This window comes from Pipra filicauda, unplaced genomic scaffold (genome assembly GCF_003945595.2).
Source record: "Pipra filicauda isolate LSUMZ 115617 unplaced genomic scaffold, ASM394559v2 scaffold199_size1391877_pilon, whole genome shotgun sequence".
Lineage (NCBI taxonomy): Eukaryota > Metazoa > Chordata > Aves > Passeriformes > Pipridae > Pipra > Pipra filicauda.
In genome coordinates, this window is record NW_024104308.1 from 1,337,801 (window position 1) to 1,364,920 (window position 27,120).

Here is a 27,120-nt window from a genome sequence, read left to right on the forward strand (position 1 = left end):
CCCTGCTTCCCCAGGAGGGCCTGGGATTTTAGGGCATGAATCATCTACTTTTCCTGGTTCACCAGGGTCACCTGGAATGTGTAACAGGAAAGTGAATTGGAAGGCTGGTTAATGGCTCCCATGCGAAAAGTCAACATAAACGTGAGCTGACTTTGGTGTGGTCCTTTAGGGATGTTGTTTAGTGCTGGACTTGGCAGTGCTGGGTTAATGGTTGGATTCAATGACCTTGAAGGCCTTTTCCAAGCTAAACAATTTTATGTTTCAAATATTTGGTGTACAGTTCTGGTCGTAATATGCCCCAAACTAATTTGACTTACAGCCTAAAATCTACCCAACTTCGGTGCAAGCACCTTAGCACATGTAACATTTTATAGTATTTTGCCTATTTTGTTGCTGCAGGACCATCAACAATCAGGCCGAAAAAGCTAGCCCTTAAAAGCCATTTAAAATAATTATAATATAAAAAAATAAAGGATAGCCACATTTTATATAGTGAAAGTTACTGGGAGCTATTGCCTGTTTGCATTTTGGGACATAATTTAGTCAGAAGAAGATTTTAGCATCTGTAGTAATCCAGTGTTAGAATTCAAGCTTTTGCTAAGCCTTTGGTTTGAAGAGCATCTTGAGTGAAAACCAAAAAACCAATTCTAACTAGAAACAAGAGATTTCACAATTCTAATTGACATTATAGCATGGGACTTCTCAACAGCACTATCATGATATTGGTACTAGAGCTATTTGTGAAGCAGGTATTAGAACTATGTCCTTGTAGCAGTATCTACTATTCCTGGCAGCTACACCAAGAATGCCTTCTAATAAGAGTTGAATGTATCTGAACATAAGGGAGGTCCCACAAAAAGAACAATAATCAATAGTTGTGAACTTACCAATGAAACCTGAAGGATTTGAAAAATGGAAAGCAGATTGTGGCCGTTGTGGTGCAGGTGGAAGCAAGTTTCAGGCATGTAAATTAGAGTAAAGAATGGAATGAGAAGTGAAATCACTTACATGAGGTGACATTAGAAACAAATACTTAGTTCAGAAATTTTTACGCTACTCAAATGAGAAATCAAGTTGGCAGTTGTGGGGTTTTTTTCTGAGCTTGTTTAAATTGTCTGTATGCAGGTAAACATTAGTATGATTATATGTGAATAGAAGGATCACAGCTACAGTTGAGTGACAGTGAACGACAGGTTCATAACTACCTGTGGGACCTCTGGGACCAGGTCTTCCTTGAAAACCTTGGTCTCCTGGTTGTCCTGTAGCACCAGGTGGACCCTGTGGGCCAGGGATCCCCATAGGACCTGGAAATAAAACCAAACATAAATAAAATGAAGTCTGGCTGCTTAGGACACTTCAGCTCTGTAGTGTCCCAGAAAGAAATGCTCGCTTCCTCCTCTCTTCCCTGGTCCTGAGCTGAATTAAAATTTATGACTTTTCTGTTTGTAGAGATTGGAAGTGATTGGTGTAGATGGGATTTCTGTACAGTGTGTGGAAGAAACAGAATATCTAGATTCCTATTTTCAAACTAAAGGATCTGTTGAAAGTCCAAAGCTATTGATATGGGGCAGATGTGAGACTCTGTTAATTCAAACACATCTGCATTTTCCATAGTTTCTCAAGACCCCTAAAGAGGCATCAAGGTTTGCCTATTTGGCAAACTCAAACATTTTACTGCCTTATCCTCAGATTGATAGGGGAGTCTTCCAACAAGCTGTTGGAAGCAGTGCATGTGAATCTGTCTCTGCTCTCACCTTCTACCCCAACCCTATCTTATCTGTAGGTAACCAGGCAGAGCTAGGAAATGTCCAGCCTCTGCCCCTCCTGCCTGGCCCGGTCTCCAATGGCAATCCCCTGGGCACAAGGCTCGGTTGCTTGGGGCTGGGCATAAGTGCATACTGTATTTAAAAACATCTCAGATCATACCCTTTGGGCCTTCTCTTCCTTGGTTCCCTGGAAGACCTCTGGCTCCTTGTTGTCCTCGCTGCCCAGGATTACCTGGTGCCCCTCGAACGCCGATATCGCCTGGATCCCCTCGCACAAAGATGGTCTCTCCAGGAGGACCAGGATTCCCAGGATGACCTGTGGTAATAGAACTTTATCCTTAATGTATGCACAAAGTTTAAACATCTAAAAATAGCATTGTTCCACTGGTTTTTGTTTTGTTGGGTTTTTTTTTCCCTTAAGATGTAGGACAGCCCTTGCATGTTTTTGGAAACGCTAACATAAGCCTTTATAAGGAAGAAAATAATAGGAATATTTCCCAAAGCTGTTTAGATTCTGTGCAAGCAAAAGGCAGCAAGTTAGTGGTACATGCATTGAAACACTGTTTCTCTATATTTATATTTTATATTATAGATTTATTACCATATTGCTTTGTCTGGAGATCTGTATTTTGTCCTTGCTCTGGTGATCTATCCAGTGTTCCCTTCTCTGTGCATGCACTGAGGTATTGACGGGTTTCTTTGTTCCCTATGCACTTTTATACATTGTTCCACAGACAGTAACCCTGTAATTCCTAGTAGCCTCAGGGGTTTTTTTACATGATAAAAATTGGTATTTTTAGTTTTAATACCTCTGATGCCATCTAAGCCAGGTGGTCCTTGATCACCTGGAGGACCAGGAGAAGCACTATCAGGACATCTTCCCATAGGTCCAGTGGGTCCAACAGGTCCTCTTCTACCTAAAGGATCATGGGGTTTTTTTGAAAAGAAAGTAATTATCTGAGTTTTTTTAGATCACAGACAGAAGCTGCTAAGTAAAAGAATGCTGACATGTGAAGTCATGGAGGTGATGTATGCTCTCACTTGTATATCAAACATACCAGTGATCAGGCTAATGAAGCCATCTTGTCAAAGTGAAAATATTTATCTTTGGAAATTTTTAATTCTTCCCATAAAATCTATGTAACCTTAGGAATGCATCCTCGCTCTTTGGCATGTTGCCACAAATAAATATGTTCTATTGAGTTCCAGCAATGGGAGAAATGGCAACAATATAAGGTGAGTGGGGACTGTGAAGTCATTCTGCTTGGAACGGGATAAGCATTCACAGATTGTTCCCAGCATAAGGGAGTTCAGCTGATCCCTAAAAACCTCAGAACAAAATGAATTTACTAACCTTAAATGCATTTTTTTTCCTAATTTGTAATCTGGACTTCTGGAAAATAAGACATTAATGCCCTTATATGTTACAGGCAGAAAGAGTTACAGGTTACTATCCTCTGCATAACACTTTTGAACAATCACAGCCTGTTAACATGCATGTTACGTTCTGTTGCCTTCTCTTTTCTACAAAAAAACAAATCTAGTTTCTTCAGTCTTGCTTTTGACCCCACCCTTTCATTTACTCTCTAGTGAGTACTCCCTAATTTGCCAAAGCTGATCACAATACACCATGGGAGGCCTTGCCTATCCTATGTCAAGCAGCATTAATACATCTCAGAATTAAACTTTCTCTTTTTTCCTCAAAAACACCATTCTGTAGATTCCTCCAGATCACAAATTAGTAACCAAACTGAGAAAAATTGTGTCTTCATTTTAGAATAATTCACCTCACCAGAATTTTCCTCCTGCTATTTTTCCTCTGTGCGTTATGTGACACTGTGGCAAGGTTTGGCAGCATAAAGCTAATGTCACTTCTAATCACAGAATTGCTGAGGCTTGAGTCTAACCCTCTCCTCAAAGCAGGATCAGCTAGAGCAGGTTGCCTCAAGACTCTGTCCAGTTGGGGTTTGAGTATCTCCAATGACAGACACTTTGGTAATTTCTCCAAGCAAGCTGTTCCCATATTTAATTACCTTCATAGGTAAATTAAACTTTTCCTTATATTTAAGTAGAATCTCCTGTATGTCAGTTTGTGCCCATTACCTCTTGTCCAGTCACTGGACACCACTATGAAGAAACTGTCTCCGTGTCCTTCCCATCAGGTACTGACACACGTGGATAAATTCCCCCGAGCCTTCTCTTCTGCAGGCTGAGCAATTCCCCCTCCCTCAGCCTCTCCTCATAGGACAGATGCTCAAACCTCTTAACTTTCTCAATGGCCCTTCCTCAAACACTTGCTCTTTCCTATTTCTGTGTAATTCTTATATCACCAATCTCTTTAAATAATCATTGCAATCTTGTGATGCAGTTCCATCTTGCATTTACATCATAATAGTTGATGGATTTCCTGTAGTTCTGTGACTACCAAGTCTTCTCCATTCTTTTTCTTCAGGAATTTTTTCCCAAGAGGCAACCCTACCTAGCAGTTCCCTGAGTCTGTCCAAGTCCATCATTTTCTATTCTTTTCTCTCCTGTAACATAACAAACAAGAAATCCCAGGGTCTCTGTATCTCTACTCAGGAAACATCAGTGTGTTATTACAACAGCAATGTTTTTAGGGAAGGAATATTCTGGGTGTGTATAATGTTCATCTTAAGCAGGGTAAGAACCTGTATGAGCTTAATTTCAATTCTGCAAAGCAGCACTAAGGAGAAAACCCTTTCTCACCTGGGAATCCTGGGAATCCCCTTTCTCCAGGGGGGCCTGGAATAGAAATACCAGGCCATCCAGGTTCACCTCTGTCTCCTTTTGGTCCAATTTCTCCTGAGTATCCTGGAGGCCCTGTTTCACTTTGACCTTTATAAGAAAACAATTATGTACATAAAGCTTACAGTGAGTACAAATACAGATGTGCAGAATAGAAATACCAGCTGCAGATGTTCTTCCTTGCAAGGGTTGCCTAGTGCTGTTTTTCTGGTTCTCTCTTGGAAGCTGGATAGAGTTTTGTTGAATCTGGCCCTAATTCATCTCTTTCAAAGAAAGCAATCTCTTTGCTTTAATGCTCTTCTTCAGGGGTTATTTTATATTGTGTCAGTTGTCTGTAACTTGAAATGTAAACTGCTTACATGGTTCTAAATTTAATTACCTATCAGCATATATTTGTAAACTGTAGATAGATGGTAAGCATTGTTTTTTGAAATGATGCTTCAAAAGCACATTTTGAAAGTTGCAAATACATCAGTGTGAGTGAAATCCAGGTTCTTCTTAAGTTTGTGGCACAACTCCATTAAAGAATGGGGCTGGGATTTGACAAGTCTCCCTTTAATTTGTTAGTTTCATCTTTTACATATTAAAAAAAGGAGACTTGGCTCTCCTTTGAATCATCTGCACTGAACATCTTAATTTTATAAACAGCCTTGAACCATTCCAACAAAACTATGTGAGTAAGGGAAGTTTGAAGGTTTTCCCCACAAATAACTGCAGGTGTGTCATTAGGCATATTCTAGATTCTGTTTGAAAGTTTAGTCTGAGCTTTAATGATATTTTCTGGGCGAGGCAAACATCAAAATAACATGCTCCTCTCCTTGCACCTTCAGTCATTTAAGAGAAGATTTTCTGTTGCACATAGCTATTTCCTTTCTTTACCTGGAGCTCCTGCAGAACCTTTTTGACCTTTTAGTCCATCCAAGCCATCCAGTCCAGGAAGTCCAGGAAGACCTGAAAGGTATTACAGGCATGACTGGGTGCCACAGTAATCCTTTAAAATCACAATTAAAAGCTATACCTTTTTTTTTTTTTTATCTGACAACACATTCTGGATCAAGATGGGGTATTTGCTGAATTTGATTCTTATTGACAACTGAAGATGAGATCACACTGCACCTGAGTGCAGCCTTTTTGGAAAGGAAAATGCGATCAAATTGAAAATAGCAATGAGAATACAGTTTTACTTCAAAGCAGAAAACATACCTTTCAATCCTATAGGTATTTCCATAGTGCAGTCAGCAGTAGGAAGCTTGGTATGGGCTAATTTATAGTGAACTTGTGTCTGTGTTTAGGCTGCTACTGCTACATGTGGTTAACCTGTCCAAAGTTAGTTGCATTGTCCCTTCATGACCTCATGACTGGGTTGCAGACACCACCTAAAGTACCTTAAAAATGTAAGTGCAATTTAATCTATCTACACTAAAAAAGAGGCTAAATTTTCATCTGGTTTCTTTTCTCTGGTCCTGCAGCTTTCACACAGAAAACTCTGCTTTTTTGCACCACACTATTACAAAATTTTTCCCTGTCTAGCTCCTTCCTGGCACAGAAGATATGTAAGTTCTGTGTCTTGGTTCCTGTGCTCGAGCCCAGCATGTCCTGTAGCACAACAATCTGCCATTTATCCAGAGAATGAATCTTATTGCTCTACTTAAGCACATATGAATGGACATATTTTTTTAAGTTTATGAACTGGTGAAATCTGGCAGAGACAAATTGCTGTAGGAACAGCAACACAAATGCCATTCATCAACTACTTCATCTGCCAGATTTAAAGGTCCCTAGTTCACAGATAGGTCATATGAGAAAGGAAAAATAAAAAGGCACTAGAGTTCTCTAACAGGCACACCAAAAATTATAATCATATAGCTCTGCCCTCAGGAACTGTTGAATTATTTTAGTTAAAATTTAACAATGGATGAATTGAAAAGGAAAAAAAATTCCAGCCTGTAGCAAACACCTGACTGGAAAATATTTAAATCCAGAAGATTGTTTGAAAACCTGAAAGACATTTATAATATACTCTCTGTGTAATCCACTTTATAATGTGGGGTACTAGTAATCCAACCTGTAATATCTTCTTGCCCTTAATTAACTGTTCTTTACCTTTTCAGGACATTCTAAGTTTAAGTCCTGCTTTCTGTAGCCTCCTTGTACTTTGGACATGTTCCCATTTTCAAATTTATGTAAGAGTTGCATTTGGGGAATTTAACAGTGGTATTTTAAAATTATTACCAACTCCTAACTAATTTTGGTCCCCAGGTCACCATTTAAAACTTTTTTGATCTTTGACTCATTCAGGCAAGATTGATGGCTTGGTTTACTTGCTTTCCAGGGAATTTCTGACACATTTGCCAACAATCCATTATAATATCAGCACTTGTAATTCTAGATTTTTGGATTGCTGTAGTCCCATATTTCTAGGTACAGCTGAATTGGCTGACCTGTGCATGAACTACTGTTTCTGTACTGTACAGCCCAATTCAGCTTCTACTTCTACAAGTCATTCTGCTGATGTTCTTAATATTACTTTCTTCATCAAAGATTACTCACACAAGTAAGGCTTGCCAGACTAAGCCCTTAACTAGTAAAACTACTGTAATAAAGAAAATGGGATTATGCTTTGGTAGATGCTGTTTAACTAATTTTTTAAAAATCCTCAAGTTCTTTAGGCGCAAGGCCTTTCATGTAAATGAGAACCAGTGGGACGGACAAGGCTCTGTACTTAGCTATGCACAGCTAATTTCATTTTTAATGCTGGCAACAACACTTGTTGAAAACAGCTCTAAGATCTATATTCTCCGATTGAATTAGAATACAAATACCATTTTGTTTTCATTACTGGGTATATTTTCAAAGTTGTTACCCTTCTTCTCAACTATGCTGGCAATATATAGAATCCTCAGGCTTAGCAGGCAACTCGGTGTCTAATGAACCACTATTTGGAACTGAACTTTTCCCTCTGCAGCACATGTGTTAATTTGTTATGTTCCTGTGCAGGACTTGGAATAACTTCTGCACAATATAGAGAAGAAGTGTCTTATCACTTATGACAGGAAGTAAAGAGTCCATCTGCTGTGAAGAAGTTTTCAGCAGAAGAATGTTTTGCGGGTTTTTTGACCCTTCTCGATTCAGATATCCCTGCCACTGCAGATCTTTGCCTTTGTTACAGCAAATATTGTTTGCAACACTAAAATGTTCTCTTGCACATTATGCACCAGCAGGGAATCTGTCGTGACAGTTTAAATCAGCACCACTTATTTACTGCAGACAATCATAAATGGTTTCCATTTTTCATTTACATTTTCAGTAGTTTATAAGAAACCTTCTTGATTTTTCCTTGGGCTGAATTTAAAAAAGTGGATCTGTTGTTCTCTCTAACCATTTATCACAGCTCCAAGTGTTACTTTACTGTGGTTTCTGTATATGGATCACTAATATTTTTCCTGTTCAGGAACTGGTTATGAAGCACAGTATAACAGAGAGAGGATACAGAGTTGATAACTTTATTCATGAACTATTACTGTAACTTAAAATTTCAATTCTGAGCACAGAAAAAGTTAATCATGTTCTCCAACAAAAACAACCGTATAAATGAACTACTGTTCAATCTAAACACAATAATCACTGTGAGAAGTGTGAATTAGGATTTGGAGGAAACAATTCTACATTAAATCCCTCAAAATTTTTTTGGGAGAAAACAATGCAACAAGAAAACCAACAACAAAAACCAACTTAAGTTATCATAATTTCTTAAAACAAGTTTGTAAAGACAAATCTGTCCGTAGCAGTCTGCTGGGTTTGTAGAGTAACAGTGGCACTCCATGGTGAAAATGTAGAACACAGCATAACTTAAGTGAAACAACTGAATTACTGTGAACTCCTTTTTCTTCAGTTCTGCTATTAGTTACATCAGCTGAGCCAGACTGTTTCTACCTTTCTCCTTTTAAATTGTATCCCAGTTTTCTGAGGTAGCATTTATGTTACTTTTCAGAGGTGATGGGAACTGGCTTAATTCTTCTGGTACTTTAAGAGATCACAGAGTCCAAATCATGGTCACAGTTAGGCCTTTTCCATTTTCCCTCCTAAAAGGGTATTTATGTTTGATACTGTTACATTACCACTAGAATGGCACTGTATACTGTTTACCTTTTCTACCTTGGGATCCAGGTAACCCTTGCAATCCTGGAGGCCCCAAAATTCCATGTTTCCCTCTTTCTCCAGGTTCACCTGGTAATCCCTGAGGACCTGTAGCTCCTGAGAGCGGAAAAAAATAATCTGTGATTATGCAAACCTCTTAAATTGTTGATTTTTTTTTTCCCCCCATGCTATGCAACACACTGTGTTAATCAGTGGTACCTTAAAGTGTTTGGGGATGAATGAAGAACTGATGGATCTTGTTCTCTGAGACTGAGCAGACAATTTCTGCTGTCTATAGACACAGAAATAGCTTTCAATACACCCCTTCACATCTCTGATTTCTATAGACTCCTTCACAGAGGGGCCTCCTCAACAGTGCTATCACACTACTTTTTAAATTTTGGTGTTACCTGGTAATCCAGGTATTCCTGGATATCCAGGGTCACCCTTGGATCCTGGTCCTCCAGGTTGTCCTTGGATTCCTGGTGAACCCTTCTCCCCTGGGAATCCACAGAGTCCTTAAAAAAAAAAAAAAAAGAGTAATCTAGCATTTATTTGTTAAAAGTTGCCCATTTTTTGTCTCATGATAAGTTAAAAAACATAAAATTCAGTAAAGGGTTTCTTGACTAGAAAGAGAATCTTATTCAAATATTTCAGATCTTTACATCTGCCTATTAGCAGTGAGTTGTACAGAGCTCACTGGTGATACCTGACAGAGCAGAAATGGCCAGCACGAGAGAGCCAGGCCAGGTTTGATTCCAGTAGGTGTTGCTATGTCCATCAGTGCTGTACTGGACCGCAGCAGACTCCACCTCCTATGCTCATGCCACGCTTGTTGCACACTGGGATGTCTCTTTAGTCCCTGTGGTTCACTACAGAACCACTCAGTATGCACAGGAAGCAGAGCTCCCTCTCTGCTAACAAAACTGAGAGAAAACAAGCTCTTAAATCTGATTCTTTTGTCAGTCAGACACAGGTACCTGGAAATCCTGGATCTCCGGGAGCCCCTTTCCGACCACGTGCACCAAGCAGAGGACTTGGGTCACCTCTCTCACCTGTGGAGGTACAATGACTTCCATTTTATACAAATATCCTTTTCATCCACAAAAGCAAAGCTGGACAATTTTGTAAGATCAGAAAATTTACTAATAGATATTAACAGCTACAAAAGAGACTGAGAGAACACAGAATGAAAATTGCTTTGGCACAGTTCACCTTGATTGCATTTTCTCTTATGGATATTGACTAATTTTCCATATCCATAAGAATGGATTTGTACATGGTTTTTTTATGGAATTTTTAAACTATGTGAAACTGGACACGAATTTATCTTCTAAATTAGTAAGATCATCTTTTAAAGGAAAAAACTGTCACAGGGTATACTGAAATGCAGTTTTTGCTTTCGGGTAAGTCAGACTTGTTTCTAATTACACTCATGTTTTAAGGGAAAACAGGACAGAAGTGAAATTATATTTTCTACTGAGTCCTTGCCATCTATTGCACACACATCATAACAATATTGCTCTTTTCAAAGCCTATCTGTATAAACTCATTACCTTTGCATCCTTTTGGGCCAGTCAGTCCTGGATTTCCAGGGATTCCTGGTAAGCCAACATCACCCTGATTTTTTTAAAAAACAAAATAAAAATGTTTGACATATGGTATGTGTAGCAGGAATAATCTATAAGAGCATTTGGTGCTCTTAGAAAAACTGTATCTTAAGATCAACAGAAAAGCATGTTGTCTTTGTTACATGTCTAACACTGACCACTAACACTTCCAAGAAACTGTAGATTAGACTTGCTAATAATTTTGAATTTGTGCTTTTATACTTTATTCTAACTCTTGGCTCAAACAGCTTAAATTACTCACAGATGGCCTGAGTAATTTGATTTAAAAGGTACCATAAAAATATACCAAATATTGTTGTATGTTACCCAAAATTTACTATAAACATTAATCAGCAATATGTTGTATTGTAACAATAAAAATGTAAAGATTTCCCTATTTTTCCTTTTGAATAATGACCTATAATCAGCAAATCACACCTTATCTCTTCAAAGAAATTCCATACAGTACAAATCAAGCAAAAATATGTCCATTTTACCAAAAAACCTGTGCTTTCTGCTTCATGTAATCTCACTGTCTGTCTACCTAGCACACAAGAAGTGAAGAATTGTACCTTATATCCGTATATATACGTATGTGTGAGTTTGTATATTTGTTCCTGAGCAGTACTGCTTGCCTGGGATCTGCCTGGGGCAAACTGGCACTACAGCCAGAGGTGACTTGGTTTGCTGTGTCTCTTGGCTTGGCCACAGTGAGATAAGAAGGAGCAGCTACACATTAATCTCCTAATTGTGCTGCTGCTGTGTTATGATCTCTGTGGTAAGTGATCTGTCAATCTGTTCATAGGAATAATGGTAAAAACTTGATGGTGCATCTGTTTTTTTCCCCCTAATTAGTGTAGTGTAGCCTGGACTTCCACCAAGTGGCAAGAGAACAAACTCAGAACATGCAGCTGGGAGAGGCCCTTTGCTGACTCCAACTACAGTTCCTGCTAAAAGGTAATCAAAGCATTTAGGTATTAGGCAATTTACATTTCCTACTACACTGACAGTCTCTTCTGAGGGGGAAGATCTAATGGGTGAGTACAATATATGTACCCTTCATCCTATTTCTTAGAGGCAGGAGATAACTGCAAAGTCCAGGACATTTCACTACCACTCTGTTTACCTGGTCACCTGGTTCTCCTTGAAAACCTGTAATTCCTTTAAAGCCTTTTGGTCCTGGGAAACCCAATGATCCTGGAAACCCCATCACTCCAGTGTCACCTTGGTCACCTGGCAGTCCTGGAACACCATTCTTCCCTGGAAATCCTCGGGTGCCTCTGAAACCAGTATTGCCTTTTTCACCTGAAGTTAATTGCAGATCAAGATAATGACCAATAAAGCCAAGCCATTATTTGACACTTATTTTGATTATGGCAACGCTTTCACACTGTGTATTGCCACACTCTGTGTATTGTGTAATTGTCCAAAGAAACTATCCTGCTACTTTAAGAATCCATAAACATGATAAGGTTGCTGGGTGTTTCTGCAGCCATGAGTCCCCACCTGTGAAAACCAGCGATTTATAGCAGATGAATGTGTGTCCAGGCTTTATTTTATGAATCCAGGGCTTTATTTTATGAACTTACCTCTTTCACCTCTAAATCCATTCTCACCAGGAAACCCTGGGTCTCCCGTTTGTCCTTTCTCTAAACGGATGTTAATGTAGCCACTGTCTCCTGGAGACCCTCTTTCACCTTTGAGCCAAAAATATGGAATGTAAGTATATATCATGAATGACATGTCCTGAAAATTAATTTTAGTAATGACTTCACTAATAGAGAAAGCCTTCAAATACTAATTGTGGTTCTCAGTTGTTACACTAGGCTCACTGCTAACAAAATTTATCCTACTTCTCTTGCTTTTTAGTTAATTCAGTAGTAACCCAGGTGATATTAAATCAGAATAATGAAAGATTACAAAAGAGGGCAATTGTGTACTGCCTGTGATTGCAGCTTGGAGATGGTTATTCTCTTTCCTATAAAAAGTAAATATATTCTAACACAGCATCAACATGACTACAGAGTGAAGTGGATTTTTACAAACCTTTTATTCCTATATCCCCACATTCTCCACTAGGCCCAGGCAGACCCATTTCTCCTTCTTCGCCTTTTACTCCGGAGATTCCCACTGTGCCTTGTATTCCTGGGAGTCCTGGGAATCCTTGGGGTCCCTGAATCCCTTTGCTTCCTGGTAATATGAAATGCTTTATTTACATGTTCAGTCTGCTTATACTGTTACTGTCATATTCTAAGGAAGAGTATAAAGCAAAAGCAGGAAGTTCAGAAGGACTCCTTAGGAAATCAGCAAAGGTAGAGAACCAATAGTTGGAGCTTGGCTTCATGCCAAGATTAAACATCTCTTGAAACCCAGATTCCCTTGAAACAAACATTCTCCCCCTACCTGCTGCCACCTTCTGGAGATTTAGGCTACACTTACTACCCAAACTGTTATCCCCAACATGCCAGCAGATCTTGCATGTGGCTACTGGATTATGGGGGCTTCATTCTGCTCCCTGTCCCTGTCTTCCAGCTCAGGGGCCTGGTACCCAGAGACCTATTGGTCTTACATAAGAATGAGACAAAGAAGGCATTAAGTACCTCAGCCTTTTCCTCATCCTTTGTCACTATGTTTCCCCTCTCCCATGCAATAAAGGATGGAGATTCTCCTTAGCCCTCCTTTTGCTGCCAATGTATTTATAGAAACGTTTTCGTTGTCTTTTACAGCAGTAGCCAGATCAAGGTCTTAGTTGCGCTTTGGCCCCTCTAATTTTCTCCCTGCGTATCCTCATGATACCCTTATCCTCCTGAGTTGACTGGCCATTTTTCCAAATTTCATAAACTCTCCCTTTCTTCCTGAGTTCCAGCCAAAGCTCTCTGTTCAGCCATGCTGGTCATCTTTCCTGTTGCTCGTCTTTCAGCACATGGGGATGGCCTGTTCCTGTGTCTTTCAGATTTCCTTCTTGATGAATATTCAGCCTTCCTGGACTTCTTTGCCCTTCAGGATTGCCTCCTAAGGCACTGTTAACCAGTCTCCTAAATGGGCCAATGTCTAAACATATTGTTGTTATTATAGCATATTACAACCTATTACAGTCAGGAAGTAATACATGGAAATAGGTCAGTGCTGTAAAACAGCTAAAGCACCAGGATGCACCAACATGCATTGAACTATTTCCATCCCTTTGATTTTATCATAAGAGAAAGAACAAGGGATGCTATGGTTAATTGACTCTACCCTGCTGCAGGGTCTTATTCTTGAAGCTGAAAAGAAAGGAGGGTGCAAAGTACTTCCTAGTGTTAACAGCAGCAGAAATAGTTTCCTTTACAAGAGATGTGACAGATGAGGTGGTTTGCAGGATGTTTGACACACCTGTTTCTCCTGGGAAACCAGGAGGTCCTCTATTGCCTGGAAGTCCTGGAAGTCCTTGTGAGCCTGGAGGACCTGGGGGACCTTGTGAGCCTGGAGAACCTTTCAGACCTTTGATTCCAGGTGGCCCAGCTAGGCCCCTGTCTCCCCTCTGACCTTTAAAGCCTGGTAAACCTGAGAAAAAGAGCTTTAATCTATGTATGTAAATGCAGGAAAAGGTTCAGCAATTGTATCTAAAAAGTAGAAAGTTTTGGTATAAATTTAAATATCAGCAAACGTGGCAAAATTGCTTGGAAGCTTTATTACCATGTTGGAATCCTGGCCCTGCCTAGATTTATCACTTGGAATGTTTGTTTTCTTGTATTTCTTTAGTGACAGACATATCAGTAGAAGAGCACTTACTAACTTGCAAATACATTTGATATATATGTCTCCTAGCTCTTCCTAAATAACAATTCCAGTTAAGAATAAGGAAGATAAAAGTATCACAGTAGTGTCAGGAGCTCAGTTAAGCTACTGAGGACAACAGAATAAGAGTTAACTCTTCCATTTGTTACTTGATAGTGAACACACTGTGATTTGGCCAGTTAAAGAACACCATGGGAAAGAAAGAAAAGTTGGGAAATATCTGGGATGCACACTCTACATTCCTTGAGTTTAAAGAAATCCGCAAAACATAATGTACACCCCCAGAAATGGGCAGGCCCCATGGAAATATTTGTCATGTCAGCTACAAAAATCACGTGATGAAATCTGCCAGAAAATATGTGCAAAGCTTAGTGCTGTGAGGCAACCCCATGGGTGTGGTATACCTTGAGGTCCTGGTAGGCCCATGGCACCTCTGAGTCCTGGTGGCCCTGGTAAGCCTGCAACACATGGTGGACCAGGGAAGCCTGGACAGCCTGGTGCTCCTATATCACCTTCTGGGCCTCTAAAACCCTTGGCACCTGGAAATCCCGGGGTGCCAGGTTGTCCTGGGAAAAAACAGCATTATAAAATGTTTTAGTTCCACTCCTCACCATCCTTCAGAATTCCTAATTTTAATTTTGAAATTTACATGTTCAGTTACTGTAGTGTCTTAATTGTCCTCTAGTTTTTGCAGTTTGTGAAAACTGGTGCTTTCCTGCAATTTAGAATTGGCTGTTGTGGAAAGCTCCTTTCTTTAAGGAACAAATATGAATTCAGCCCTCATGTCTAGGTAAGGATGAGAGCTTCTGATGAGTAGGAGCAGAGTGGGAGGAGCTCACTGGCCTGCACCAGACACACAGCTCTGGGGTCAGTTCTACAGGTGTTCCCTGCACAGAAGGATGTGTGGAAATGCTTAGGGCTGGGCAAAAGGAAGACCTGTAAAAGGAAACAGCAATATCCTCTGTAAAGTGGGAAGGAAATGCACTGTGGAGATCTCTTTGCAGCAACCAGCAAAACTCCCCTGCAGAAGCAAGGAGTGTAGTGCACAAGACATAGAGGATTTTATTGCATAACTCTGGGCAAAGAAATTCACCCCTCTCTCCCTGAGTGTTCTCCTGCCCTTTTCTAGTCTGTTCAGGTTTGACTAAACAATCTGAGGCAAGGACTATCTGTGTGGCAGAGCAGGAAGCCCCAAGCCCAGATGGGCACCAGGCAGCAAGTAATAGTAAGAATAGGAAGCTGCACTGCTACTCCATGAACTGGGTAAAGGCATCTTTTTCTTCCTGCAGTGCAGATCCCCTCAGTGGCTGGTCAACCTGAACTGTGAAAATGTAAATGTAAAATCAGGGTGTACTGTTCACAGTCACCACGATGGATCCAGTAAGAGGAAGTTTTATCTGAATTAGTACCATCTTTGCTCAGATTTTGTCCTTTAACAAAATGTTTCATAAACTATTTCATAAAAACTGGCCCATACCTTGAAGCCCAGGAATGCCTGGATTACCCCTTGCTCCTTGTGCACCAGGGGGCCCTGGTAGTCCCCTGTTGCCTGGGATTCCCGGAGGGCCATATGTGGTGTCACCTGGAAGACCTTTCTGACCATCTATGCCAGGTGGACCTGGAGGGCCATTTTTACCATCAACTGTAGATCCTCTTTCACCTTGATCACCAGGATCACCAGCTATGCCTCGAAAGCCTGTTGATAGGATTTTTAAATTCAAATAGAGCATAATTCAGGAGGTGTTTGTTTTTTTGTCTGTTTGTTCATTTTCCCCCTCAAGCTGTTATATTATAATTCAAATGTAACCAGATTTAAATTATTACTTTGCACAGAAAAATAACATCATACATTAAATTTCAGGTTTCCCATTTATAGCTAATGATACATGAGGATTAAAGGAGGTAATTCCTGTGGGAAGTGACAGGGGTTTTCTTTGGAGCAGCATCTGTCTTGACTACTGTCACTCTTGTCCAGTTTACTCCCTTTCCTAAAATTTCACTAATTGTTCTCAGTTTTCTGAGAATATTTCCTCTCTGGACACTGAAATTTAGGTTATTGTAGCACCTGCAAAGCTGGAATAAAGAAAGGGATACTGGTAAAGATTTCTGTTCCACTAGCTTTTGTTGAAGTTTGTGTTTTATTCTATATTCTATCCTACAGTGTTCTACCATGGTAGCTATCTTTCCTTGCATTTATATATTACAATCTGACCAGCAGGTCTCCTGGATTAAGAGAAGCACAATTCACCTTCTGGCCCAGGGATTCCTGCTCCTGGCCTGCCTCGACGGCCTTTTTGCCCTTCAAAGCCATTTGGTCCAGGATGCCCTGGGAGTCCTTTTAAACCCTTTGGTCCTGAAAATAAAAAAGAAGTACATAAACTGACAGAGTGCTCAAATGTGCTCCCTGTTCCATAAACAGCAGATTGCAGATCACCAGAGTCAATTAGAAAAAAAAAATCTTTCCTATAACATTTTAATGTTACAGGACATCAATGGTATTAACCCAGTGAATGACAGGTGTCAGCTCAAGTTCTTCTACTCTCCTGTGCTATATCCTGCTTCTGGAATGCTGCAGATGAGCTCAATACACGAATCCCTGTTCTTTCATGTCTGTATAAATGTTTGCTCCCACCCACAATACTGGTGTCAGGGAACTGGGTAATACCATAATAAGGAGCTTGAAAATCCACTATCTCCAATTCTTCTGATCAGGATTTTCAGAGGAATTTCAAATGCTTTGGAGGCGATCACAAGACACGTCTTGCCAGTTCCTGGATGAGTTCTTTGAATTTAAATTAAGTTTAAAAAGTTGAAATAATGGTAATAAATTTTCAGATTTTAGGGCTCAATTTCAACTTGCCATGAGCAATATAGTTTTAGAAATTACAGCCTTGCAGCATATTTTTGCCTTGCACATCTCCAGGTCTTATCTAACTCCAGCCATCTGCATATTTTACAGACTCTCTCATGCATTTTAATTGAGGCAGGACAGAGTTTGAAACTACCTTCACTTAATTATTTCTATGGAGGCAGCCTGCACACCTTTTGATCATGCAAACTGCAGCTGTCTGGCCCTTGATTCTATTAGATGAGTATACTCCTGTGTATTTGCAGTTTTACATTTTCAGACATATATCTGTTGAAAAAGTGGAATACAGTAGCTTTTTAGGATACCTTCTTCTTTTAAATTAGCAACTTAAATTTCAATTAAAATCAAAAATTCTCCTATATATAAACATACCTTGAACACCTTTAAAACCTGGGGGACCTGGATTTCCAGGGTATCGTGATGTGATGCAGACAGTTTCACCTGAAGCAAGAGGGAGAAGAAACTGGCCTATTTAGTTTTAGAATAAATGGAGTCTGAACACTTACTGTAATATTTCTGTGGAACTAACCAACTAGATGTGCAAATGTGAAATTATGCACATTGTTATTTCCATATTATTTAAGTTTTGATGGAGAATATTAAAATATATTTTTCTTGACCCTTTCTATATAATATTGGTTATATTTCAAATTGTTGTAATACAGTTGTATTTTTTAAAGACAAAGGTTTAGTTTTATTTCACTTGTCTTGGAAATTTGTCTTTACAACAGTTTTTAGTGCAAGAAAGAAATAATATTTTCATTTCAATTCTATGCATAGTTCTGGTTCATACATATCACTATCAGTGTAGATGTTTTTGTTTGGCTAAGCACTTTTTATAACCAAAAACCAGACCAAGCCTTAAATATAAGTTATATTTTCCTATAAATTAAGAACATCTTCACTATAAATGAATAACACTTTATGTAATACATATGAAACTGTAATGGATGCCACCAAACATGTATTTTTGCTATTTCATTCTTAATGTAAACAGTCAAAATTACCTTTCTGGCCTTTTGGACCAGGTGGCCCAACATTACCAGTATCACCAAAGTCTCCAGGGCTACCTCTGGCTCCTGGAGGGCCAGGAAACCCCAAACCAGGCAATCCCATCTGTCCTTTTACCCCAGGAGGTCCTGGGAGCCCAGGGAATCCTTTATCACCTGGAAGCGATACTCCAGCATCGCCCTGAAAGAAAACTTGTTGGTAAGAAGTAACAAGAGCTAATTTCTCTCCTCTCTTTGATTATGAAAAAGCACGTTTAGGGGATCATCTGGAGAAATCACTTTCCACAATTAAGAGACTACATGGATGACATTAGTATTTTTAAATATTTAAGGGCAATAGGAACAAAGGGGTTAGTGGATTTTTTGTTTCCTGATCCCATAATATTGGGACACACTATAGGCAGAAATTATATCCAGGAATACCAAAATAAGCAATGATATTTACAAGAAAATAATTTTTCAGTGGATAAAAACTTTCATAACCTTTCATAAGATAATACATTAATTGAAATGGAAAAAAAAAATCTGGGAGAGTCAAACATACCTCAACTCCTTTTTCCCCAGGCAATCCTAGTTCCCCGTCTCTGCCATCAAGACCTCTCTGGCCTGGAAATCCTGGAACCCCAGTAGGTCCTCTTTCACCTTTTAATCCTTAAAATATTTTGAAAAGAAAAAGAAGTATAATATTTACAGTAATTATTTTTTGAGGGGGAGGTGGAGGTTATTTCTTCTTAGGTAAATGCTGAATAACCATTCATCATATCTGCATGATAATTCCCAGTCCTCGAATTCACATTTCCTTGGTGAAGTATTTTAGGCTTAGGAAGGCTTTAGTTGGACACCTCATGGAACAACTTGGTCTCTCTGTAAAAGACATGTTTAGAGGCACCACAAGAATGTGGCTTTTATTTGTGCTATACAGAGAGTTAAAATATTGAAATCAGTCTGTTTTATTCTTAATTTCAGTGAAATCAGGCTGTAGCAGTGTCATATGATGCAGAATATTTGCATCAATATTTCCCAAAGGTTTTATTTTCCCCCTAGATTTCTCTTGCACTGATATTTATGAAAATGTAACTTTTGCTGTGTCAAGAAATCCTTTGCAAATAGAAGAAAATGTTTTCCCCTCTCCAACATCTGTAAAAAACCCACAGGCATCCAAAGCTAAGCTAACTTTTTATAAACAATAAGATGGACAATCTTTTGTTTGAATAATTAGTTTAGCATTTCTAACTAAGCTTTGCCTTCAGATTGCTGTAATTTATTGCTCTCTGTTTCTTTTGCTTTTGCAAATCATAACCATAACTGTGGAGAGGTTTTGATCTATTTAATTACAAGAATTTCAGTTGTGCAACTAGTGGCCTATTGTTTCTCTTCAATGCCTGGTCAAGAGTAATTTTTAGAAATAGGAGCAGGAATCTGAATAGTCATTGAAACTTTGAGTTTTTCCCAAGAAGGATGTTGGTGGCTTAAGTTGAGGCAACAGCTGTGATATTGATATATGACACTTCAGGAGGTGGTTCTGTACAATAGTATTTGTATTCTGTTGAGTCTTTGCTATACAAACCTCTCTAAGACCCCAACTATCAATCACAGGACATGAAAAATCATTTCTTAGCATTAATAACACGCTGTTAAAACTGTTTTATGGCTCAACTATAGAATAAAAACCACAAAATGCTGTGTTGATCTTGTGTTTAGCAAGAAGAGATGGTACCAAGAAAGCAGTTTGGACATACATGCACTCTAGGTTTCAGTAACTTACTGAACTAATGAATTTATTAAAGAGTAGATGAATATGTTTTTCTCACACTATTGCCTAGACATTGTATAGGAAACAAACAGGCTAAAGATAAAATGTGTGGTTACCTTTTATCCTAACTCTTCCTGGATCACCCTTCTCTCCTTTTTCACCGTGCTGTCCAGCAGAACCAGGGGTCCCCTTAACATTTACAAGGAAAAAAAAGGTGTCAGTTGTCTCCAGCACAGAATCAATGTGGGAATTGAGGGGAAAATTAGATATCTATCTCTTGCATGGTCTCCCAAAACCAACCAGTTAAGGTGACATGTCAAAAAGAAACACTTATCTTTTCTGATGATTATAAAGAGGTGTGTGAGTGGCACCTGGCCTTCTCAGCCTGACTCTGCCAAATGTATGGATACACAACTAAAATAATTTGTAAAGCTTGAAGATTTGGGTCCACGGCTGTAAATGCAATATTAAAATCCAAATGACTCACAAACTGTTCCCACTGCAGACTTCAACCCACAATCCACTGAGGAAGGGAATCTCTGGAGTGTGGTGACTGCAGGATGAGGTTTTCCTCCCAGAACTGAACACAGCAGCAAGTAAGTGATGCTTTTTTTCTGAATGAAAACCCACAAAGCTGCCAATAAGAAATTTCATCTACATCTAGTTAGGTAGGTGTGGTGAGAAGAATCTATGACTTGACAGGTTTAGAGGAGAAAAGAAGTGCTTTTCTATATTCTTATGCTGATCTGTGTTCTCAGCTCTCCAAGCAGAGTGCAGTTTTCATGTAATCATTGGTGATCTTGCAGCAGTGCATGTGGGTAAATATATTTTACCGCAGGAAATTTAAACAAAAGTAAAAGGCCACTAAGGTGCAAAACTGGGGTATTATTTAGCCAGCTTCCTCTGTTATTCAAATTTTTTCACTTAAAAATAGGTGGAGAGAATATAATGTGATTGTAAATCAGGACACTTTTAAATCAGACAGACTTCTGAAAAACATGTATCTGAAACTAGCAGTGGCTATTTCTGACAATGTTTAGATCTTTATGTAGGCAGAGATCAGTAAGTAGTGTTTGAAAGGAAAAATTAGATATTTGTGAAGAAAGGAGAGCAGAAAAATGGAGACAAATGGTCCATTAAACCAAACATTTCTGTATCAAAGTGAATTATTTCCATCCAAAGTGATTATTTTGTTCTTGTTTCTCACTTAAGTAACCTAAGAACAGAAAATATTCAGGACAAGGCTTCAAGCTTTGCTTCAAAACCACAGGGACTAAATCATACTCTCAAAAGTAACAAGAAGATCAAAATCTCACATAATCCACACAGGTAATAGTGTTTTAAGAAGAAAACAAACAAACAAACAAGAAACCCACAAGAGCAAATGTAAAGCTTGTAATGAAACCATTGGCACTAGAATTAGAAGCCCTTCCACATCCTTCCTTCAGACTCACAATGGTTTTGTTTGCTTTTTTTTTTTCTTTTGAAAGAAAACATTCTGGAAACTTTTAAGCAATTCCTCATGTGCAAAAAGGGTTCTGCTATTAAAACCTCAAAAAACCCCAACAATAACAAAAAAACAGCAAACAAAACAAAACAAAAAAACCCCAAACAGCACAAAAACCTCCAAAACACCTCCCCCAAACAAAAAAAACCCCACTAAACAAACAAACAAAAAAACCCCAACCATAATGCAACAGTCATAAAGCAAGGCATATCTGCCTGTATTTTCAAAGAAATTCCTCTCACACACAAGAAAGTATATTAAAAAAATCTCTCTTTGGCATTATTTTGGTATGCAGCATTCTGGATGTACGTTTTGCATGTCAGACCAGAAAAAGTGGATCAAAATCACATCAAGTCCAATAATTTATCTTATAAAGTGTTTCTAAAGCAGTTAGGTTAAGTGGTGCTTTGAATTATTGCTTACTGTGGGGAATGAGATAAACTATATGAAGCACATTAAAGAAAATAAGTCTGTTTCCAAAAGTAATAGCTCATTTCATTAGACTGTAACAAGCAAAAGTAGATGAAAGTTTCAGATAGTTTTCCAGGGCATTTTCTCCACTACTCTGCTTAAATGCCTCCTGAGCTGAGAGGTAACTTCATGTTATTTATTTACCAAAATTCACGAAAACTACTCACAGGGAGCCCTGGTGACCCCATTGCACCAGATAAGCCTGGGTCACCCTTTTCTCCGTATCTTCCAGGGTATCCCATTTGTCCTTTCTTTCCTTGAACACCTGGAGGTCCTTGCACACCACGGGGACCAGGAGGACCAGCACGACACGAGCAGAGGCCTTGACTTCCTATATGAATGTGTCAAAATTACAATGAAAAAGTTGCAGAATTAATACACAAAAAATAATGCTGCCCTTTCTCTTTTCTGTGTGAGTAGTGCCTGGACCATTTTATCTCATTTGATTCCCTTCAAAGAGGTGAAGCATTATCAGCACTAAGTAACTGCTGCACTGACATCATCTACTGACTTACAAGTCCCAGTTCCAACTGGCCATTTAACTCTGCACTTTGATGGGCCTTATCCACCAAGTTACCATAAACTTCTTGCACATTTAGATCTGACATAACTGGCAAAGGTCTCATATTCAAATGTTTTGTTATCCAGGCATGCTTACCCTTTTCTCCTTTTGCACCTTTTCTTCCTGGAAGGCCTATCTGACCTTTTGCTCCAGGTTCTCCAGGGATACCTCTGTCAGTACAGATCACACCTTTGAAAAAACAAATTGTACAGCAAGTATAAATCAGGTTGACTGTTTCCGCAGCTTAGGTCGTGTGTTCTCCTCTCCCTTATCTTGTTATACTCACGTGAAAGGTTAGAGATCTTATTAAATGCTTTACAAGTTGTTGCTTATAGATTATACTACAAGAGTCACTGTGACTCGAGTCGATGTTGACACGTGGATTTTCATTGCCACTGCTACTGTTTTCCACTTAAAACTTTATTTTTTCTCTTCTAAAGGATGCTGATTTGGGTTTCCTCCTCAGTTTGCTGTATTTTTAACTTCAGGTGACATATTTTTAGAGAATTTTTTTATATGTGTTACTTTTGTGGGCTTAAATCACCCAGAAAACGATGAAAATCTTGAAATCTCACTCATCAACAGCTAATAGGAAAACGTGTTTTCAACATCCCATGTAAAGTCTGATATATCTGCCAAAATGAACTTTTCACCTCTATCTTTTTTGTAGGACCAACAAAAGCAATGGATCTATTAACCTGCAGAATTATATTCTTAATACATCAATTGCTGTTGAACCTACTGGGTAGTCCAGGTAAGCCTTGTCTTCCTGGCTGTCCTGGTAGGCCTGGTGGTCCAGGAAATCCAGGTCTTCCTGGGATTAATTCACCTGTTCCAGGCAAACCAGGGTCACCTTGAAAACCTTGAGGTCCTGGTGCCCCACTTACTCCTGGCAGGCCAGGCAGACCTATAAAAAAAGAAAGGTGTAAAGCCCATACAGCTTCAAAGTGATTACTGTGAGATATCAAGGAGGAAACACAGACCATGCAGAACTGCCCTGAAAAAGAGCTTCTATATAACAAAGACTTAAATCTAAATCTTCAGGTTTTCCAGGATCCCCAGGAAAGGAGACTTCTGCTTTAGACTTTAAAATGCTTCTTTTCCTCCTCCCCTCCATTATCTCTTTTCCAGATATCCCAGTTATTCTCATTCCTTATATAGAGCAAACTCATCCTGATCACTTGCCTTTATATCTTTTTGAGATGAAGAACAGAATTTTGGAGCACAGCACTCCAGATAAAGGCATACCGTGGGTTTACAGTGCATGGTAATATTCTCCTTAGCCTTTTGTTCCTTTTCTAGTATCTCCTAATGTTCTGCTTGGATAATTTTCATTCTTTTCTTTGGCCACTAAGTGCCCAGTTAATATTTTTAATGAACAATCTGTAGAGCTCAAATCCTTACTGTTGGTGGCTTTCATCATGCAAGAACAAAGTAATGTTCTTTTAGTTGCTTTCTCTACTACTGCTATATAGTTCATATTTTATCCCCTACTTCTCTTACTTGTTCCATCAAGTCCTGGTCTTCCTAGCAGGCCTGCAGGACCCATTGGTCCAGCTGACCCCACATCACCAACAGGACCGGGAAATCCGGGATCTCCTCGTGGGCCTACAGGGAATTATAAAAACATGTGAGTCAAACACCTTATTGACAGCTTAAATCTAAATAAAACTGAAGCCAAAATTATAATTGGGAAACTACATAAGAGTAAAACAATTTATGAAACACTTTTAAATCTGTAACAATTTAATTTTAAGGTGGGAGGATTTGGTTACTTTTCTACGGATTCCAGCCCATTTTGTGGGCACATTTTTAACTTTTCATCACTCTGTAGTAGTATCTTTGTGCTACATATTTCAAAATGCTGAGAGAAATGTTTGCCCAAAATAAAAAACACTTGGCATTTAAAATAAATATGCATCTCATGTTATCCCCATTTGGAAGTGCACACGGGGAGGTCATTTCAGGATTGTCTTGGTTGAAATTATGCAAATTTTTAAAAGTATATTTTCAAAATTGCTACAATTAATAAAATTTAAAATTGCAATTACATACTGATAAAGAAAACCTGAATCAGATATAAACAGCTTCATGAAATTGGAGAAACAAAATATTGGTACTAGTTGTGTTCTCAGTTCTGCTAAGGGCCTCTTTCTCTGAAGATCATATCCAGTCATACACCATGCACATGATTAAATGTTACTTGAGATATTAAGCATGGGGTTAAGTCTTTTATTGCATGGGCTGGAAAGTCAATGGGAAAAAATGTAATTAATTTTTGGGGAGTTCTGCTGAAATAAGGTTTTGTTGTAATTTACTTCTGTTCACAATCAGCTTTTGCTGCAGTAGGAATACAATTTATGGTGACTTGTCTGTTGAAACATTCTCACAATAAAGATTCCCCAAGTGTTACATGCAAAAGGCAGCAAACTTGGTTGTTTCCCATTGTTTCCTGCTATGAAATAAAATTTCCACACATCTTTTCACTGATTAGATGATAAAGACGGAGATAGAGGGAGCTGGGACATAAAAACCCAGCCTGAGGTTTAGGTAGGCAGGTAATAAGACTGACAGGTATTCTCATGGGGGTTCTAATTCCAAGATTTTGCCCCTACTATGCAATAGGAAGCTTAATTATAATCTAAAAGTCTGCGTGTTGTGGCAATTCTGAAAATAGGAATCCTAAATTACAATGAGTAGACAGGTTTTCTTATCTGCCATCCATCTGCTTACTTTTCATAGTTTTTTCTTAAATATGCCTAGGTCCAATAACTAGAGACAGTTGTGACTGTGTGCACAAAGATCTTTCAGACAAACATTTAATCTGGAATTCGTATGTTTAACTTGGTTCCAGTGAGATCAGTGCGACAAACAAGTACGGCCTGTGGCCACCAGGAACTGAATGGTTTAGGATCCTGTTCCCGAATCCCTTGGAAGTGACCAAGTGACCACTTTGACACACCTCAGCAAAACGGGTCCCACACTTTATACAGCAGAAAGACTGGTTAAAACTAGATATAACCTTTTATAGGAAGCGGTGGAGTTCCAACAGCTCCAGGAGGACCTGGGGGCCCTTTTTCTCCTGGATCCCCCTGTAAGTCCAACAATAAATTTTATTGATAGATACAAACATAAAATGCACCAGCATGTAACTGAAAATTTCAACAATTGTAAGGTGTGTAAGGATGTGACACGCATCACCTGGGAAACTTGACTTTGACACTTTATAGCACTTAAAACCAAGCAAAAAGATTTAAAATAATCATTATCTTTCATGATACCAGTGACTAAACAGCAATATACCTATCACACATATCTATTTGACTCTCCTGAACATGTGACTGCTGTATTTGATTTCATTCATTTATTGTGAAGATGACTCAGTTACAGTAAATCAGTACCCATTTAATTGAGAGACTCTGATTTAACAACCAAGCTATAATTATTTGCCTTAAAATTCTATATCAGAATTAAGAAATTACTTCTATGATGACTGATAAGCTTTAAGAAAAATGGTTTCACACTCTAACAGATATCAATGGTAAGAGATACTCAAAGCTTTTATAAGTTTAAAACATCTGCATTAGGGAAACATAAAAGCGGCTCCTAATGGAGAGGAAAATCACTTCTGCTTGGAGGATTTCTACATTAGCTTGGATTTTGATACTTAGAATTGCAAGTGAAGTGGACTTTAGGGGAGGTCTTTTATGTGGCAAATTGTATTAAGACTTTTTGCTTTGTAGATTAGGATTCAGCCCTGCTCTTTCAGCAAATGAAAATAAGAATGTCAATGTGGGAATTGCGTAGTGAGGCTGCATTCCTGGGACTGGAGTTCAGGTCCTTTTAGGACACAGACAAGGAGGACTGGGACTGCACAACTGGATATCCATTCTTACATAAGTTAAAACAAGGAGTCCATCCCTCTTTCTGGGCTTTTTTTTTTTAAAAAATAATATCTTTCCAATAATTAAACTGTTCTGGAGCTGTCACTGGCTGCTGTCCTCTTGACCTCTGTTTTTTTCCTTTGACTGTATCTTGCAAAATGAAAAAATATCCTTGTGTCATCTTTGGCTCTTTTAAACAGGAACATAAATTTGTCTTCCCTAACGACATAGAAGAGCCTTCTGTGTGGCAAAAAAGCAAACCTAGCATTTTCCCTCTGCTGATAAATTTACGAAGGATTTTGAGATTTAAAACTAATTTAATGATGATAAAAGTATGAAAGATTTGTACTATAGATGTATTTGGCCCAAGTCTTATATGATTTTCATAGTGATTTTAAAATGACACAACCAGAACACAAGAACATACTGAGGAGTCAATGAGCCAAGGTCAAACATTTCTGTTCTTGGGATCTCCTTAAGTGACAAATTCTGATTGTGGTCTGTTTTTAGGCTGTCAGGTCTAATGACCCCTTCTGGATGGCAGCTTCATTTTGCCTCTGTTTTCACTGTTGATACACTCCTATATAATGGCCTGAAAATGTTTGGATTATTTTGTTGACTGATACTGTTTTCCCATAAAAAGTTTAGGAGACTCAATTTACCAACATCTTATTGAAAAAAAATAGTGTTGCCAGTGTCCAGACTTGGGGACCAAAAGGTATGGCAACAATTCCTTGAAGACCATTCTTTGCTTTTAGCAACAGTTAATATTTTTTTAAGATGAGATCTACTTAGAAAGCGACTGAGGTTTTTTTTCTGAGTCTCTATATCTTAAATCTGAATCCATCTTAGATTCTCTCTGAGCATGTTTGTTTCAGAAAAATCTATGTGAGGACAGGCTATTCCCAGGTGTGTTTTTAATCATAATCTTGTTCCTCCAGTCTATGTAATTTTCAGCAGATCATAAGCAACAGCTGGTGAGGCCAGATGAATAGTTGATGAAGTCTA

At 38.7% G+C, this 27,120-nt stretch overlaps 1 protein-coding gene across 1 annotated transcript in view; it reads right to left on the reverse strand.

Moving 5' to 3' along the window:
- Positions 1-927: 927 nt before the first annotated feature.
- The window catches only part of COL4A4 (collagen type IV alpha 4 chain), a 38,408-nt gene continuing 12,215 nt past the window's right edge, over positions 928-27,120 (reverse strand). The window contains exons 12-36 of the mRNA XM_039380563.1: positions 25,251-25,320; positions 23,732-23,836; positions 22,971-23,135; positions 22,325-22,417; positions 21,834-21,997; positions 19,805-19,877; positions 18,480-18,586; positions 17,933-18,116; positions 17,298-17,366; positions 16,305-16,409; positions 15,534-15,752; positions 14,461-14,622; positions 13,652-13,822; positions 12,326-12,469; positions 11,869-11,976; positions 11,406-11,584; positions 10,226-10,289; positions 9,650-9,724; positions 9,080-9,187; positions 8,679-8,786; positions 5,412-5,483; positions 4,494-4,622; positions 2,576-2,683; positions 1,927-2,082; positions 928-1,304 (exon numbers count right to left, since the gene is read on the reverse strand). Of these exons, the coding sequence (XP_039236497.1) occupies positions 1,054-1,304; positions 1,927-2,082; positions 2,576-2,683; positions 4,494-4,622; positions 5,412-5,483; positions 8,679-8,786; positions 9,080-9,187; positions 9,650-9,724; positions 10,226-10,289; positions 11,406-11,584; positions 11,869-11,976; positions 12,326-12,469; positions 13,652-13,822; positions 14,461-14,622; positions 15,534-15,752; positions 16,305-16,409; positions 17,298-17,366; positions 17,933-18,116; positions 18,480-18,586; positions 19,805-19,877; positions 21,834-21,997; positions 22,325-22,417; positions 22,971-23,135; positions 23,732-23,836; positions 25,251-25,320 (3,189 nt within the window). The 3' untranslated portion in view covers positions 928-1,053. The remainder of the gene's footprint in view (positions 1,305-1,926; positions 2,083-2,575; positions 2,684-4,493; positions 4,623-5,411; positions 5,484-8,678; positions 8,787-9,079; positions 9,188-9,649; positions 9,725-10,225; positions 10,290-11,405; positions 11,585-11,868; positions 11,977-12,325; positions 12,470-13,651; positions 13,823-14,460; positions 14,623-15,533; positions 15,753-16,304; positions 16,410-17,297; positions 17,367-17,932; positions 18,117-18,479; positions 18,587-19,804; positions 19,878-21,833; positions 21,998-22,324; positions 22,418-22,970; positions 23,136-23,731; positions 23,837-25,250; positions 25,321-27,120) is intronic.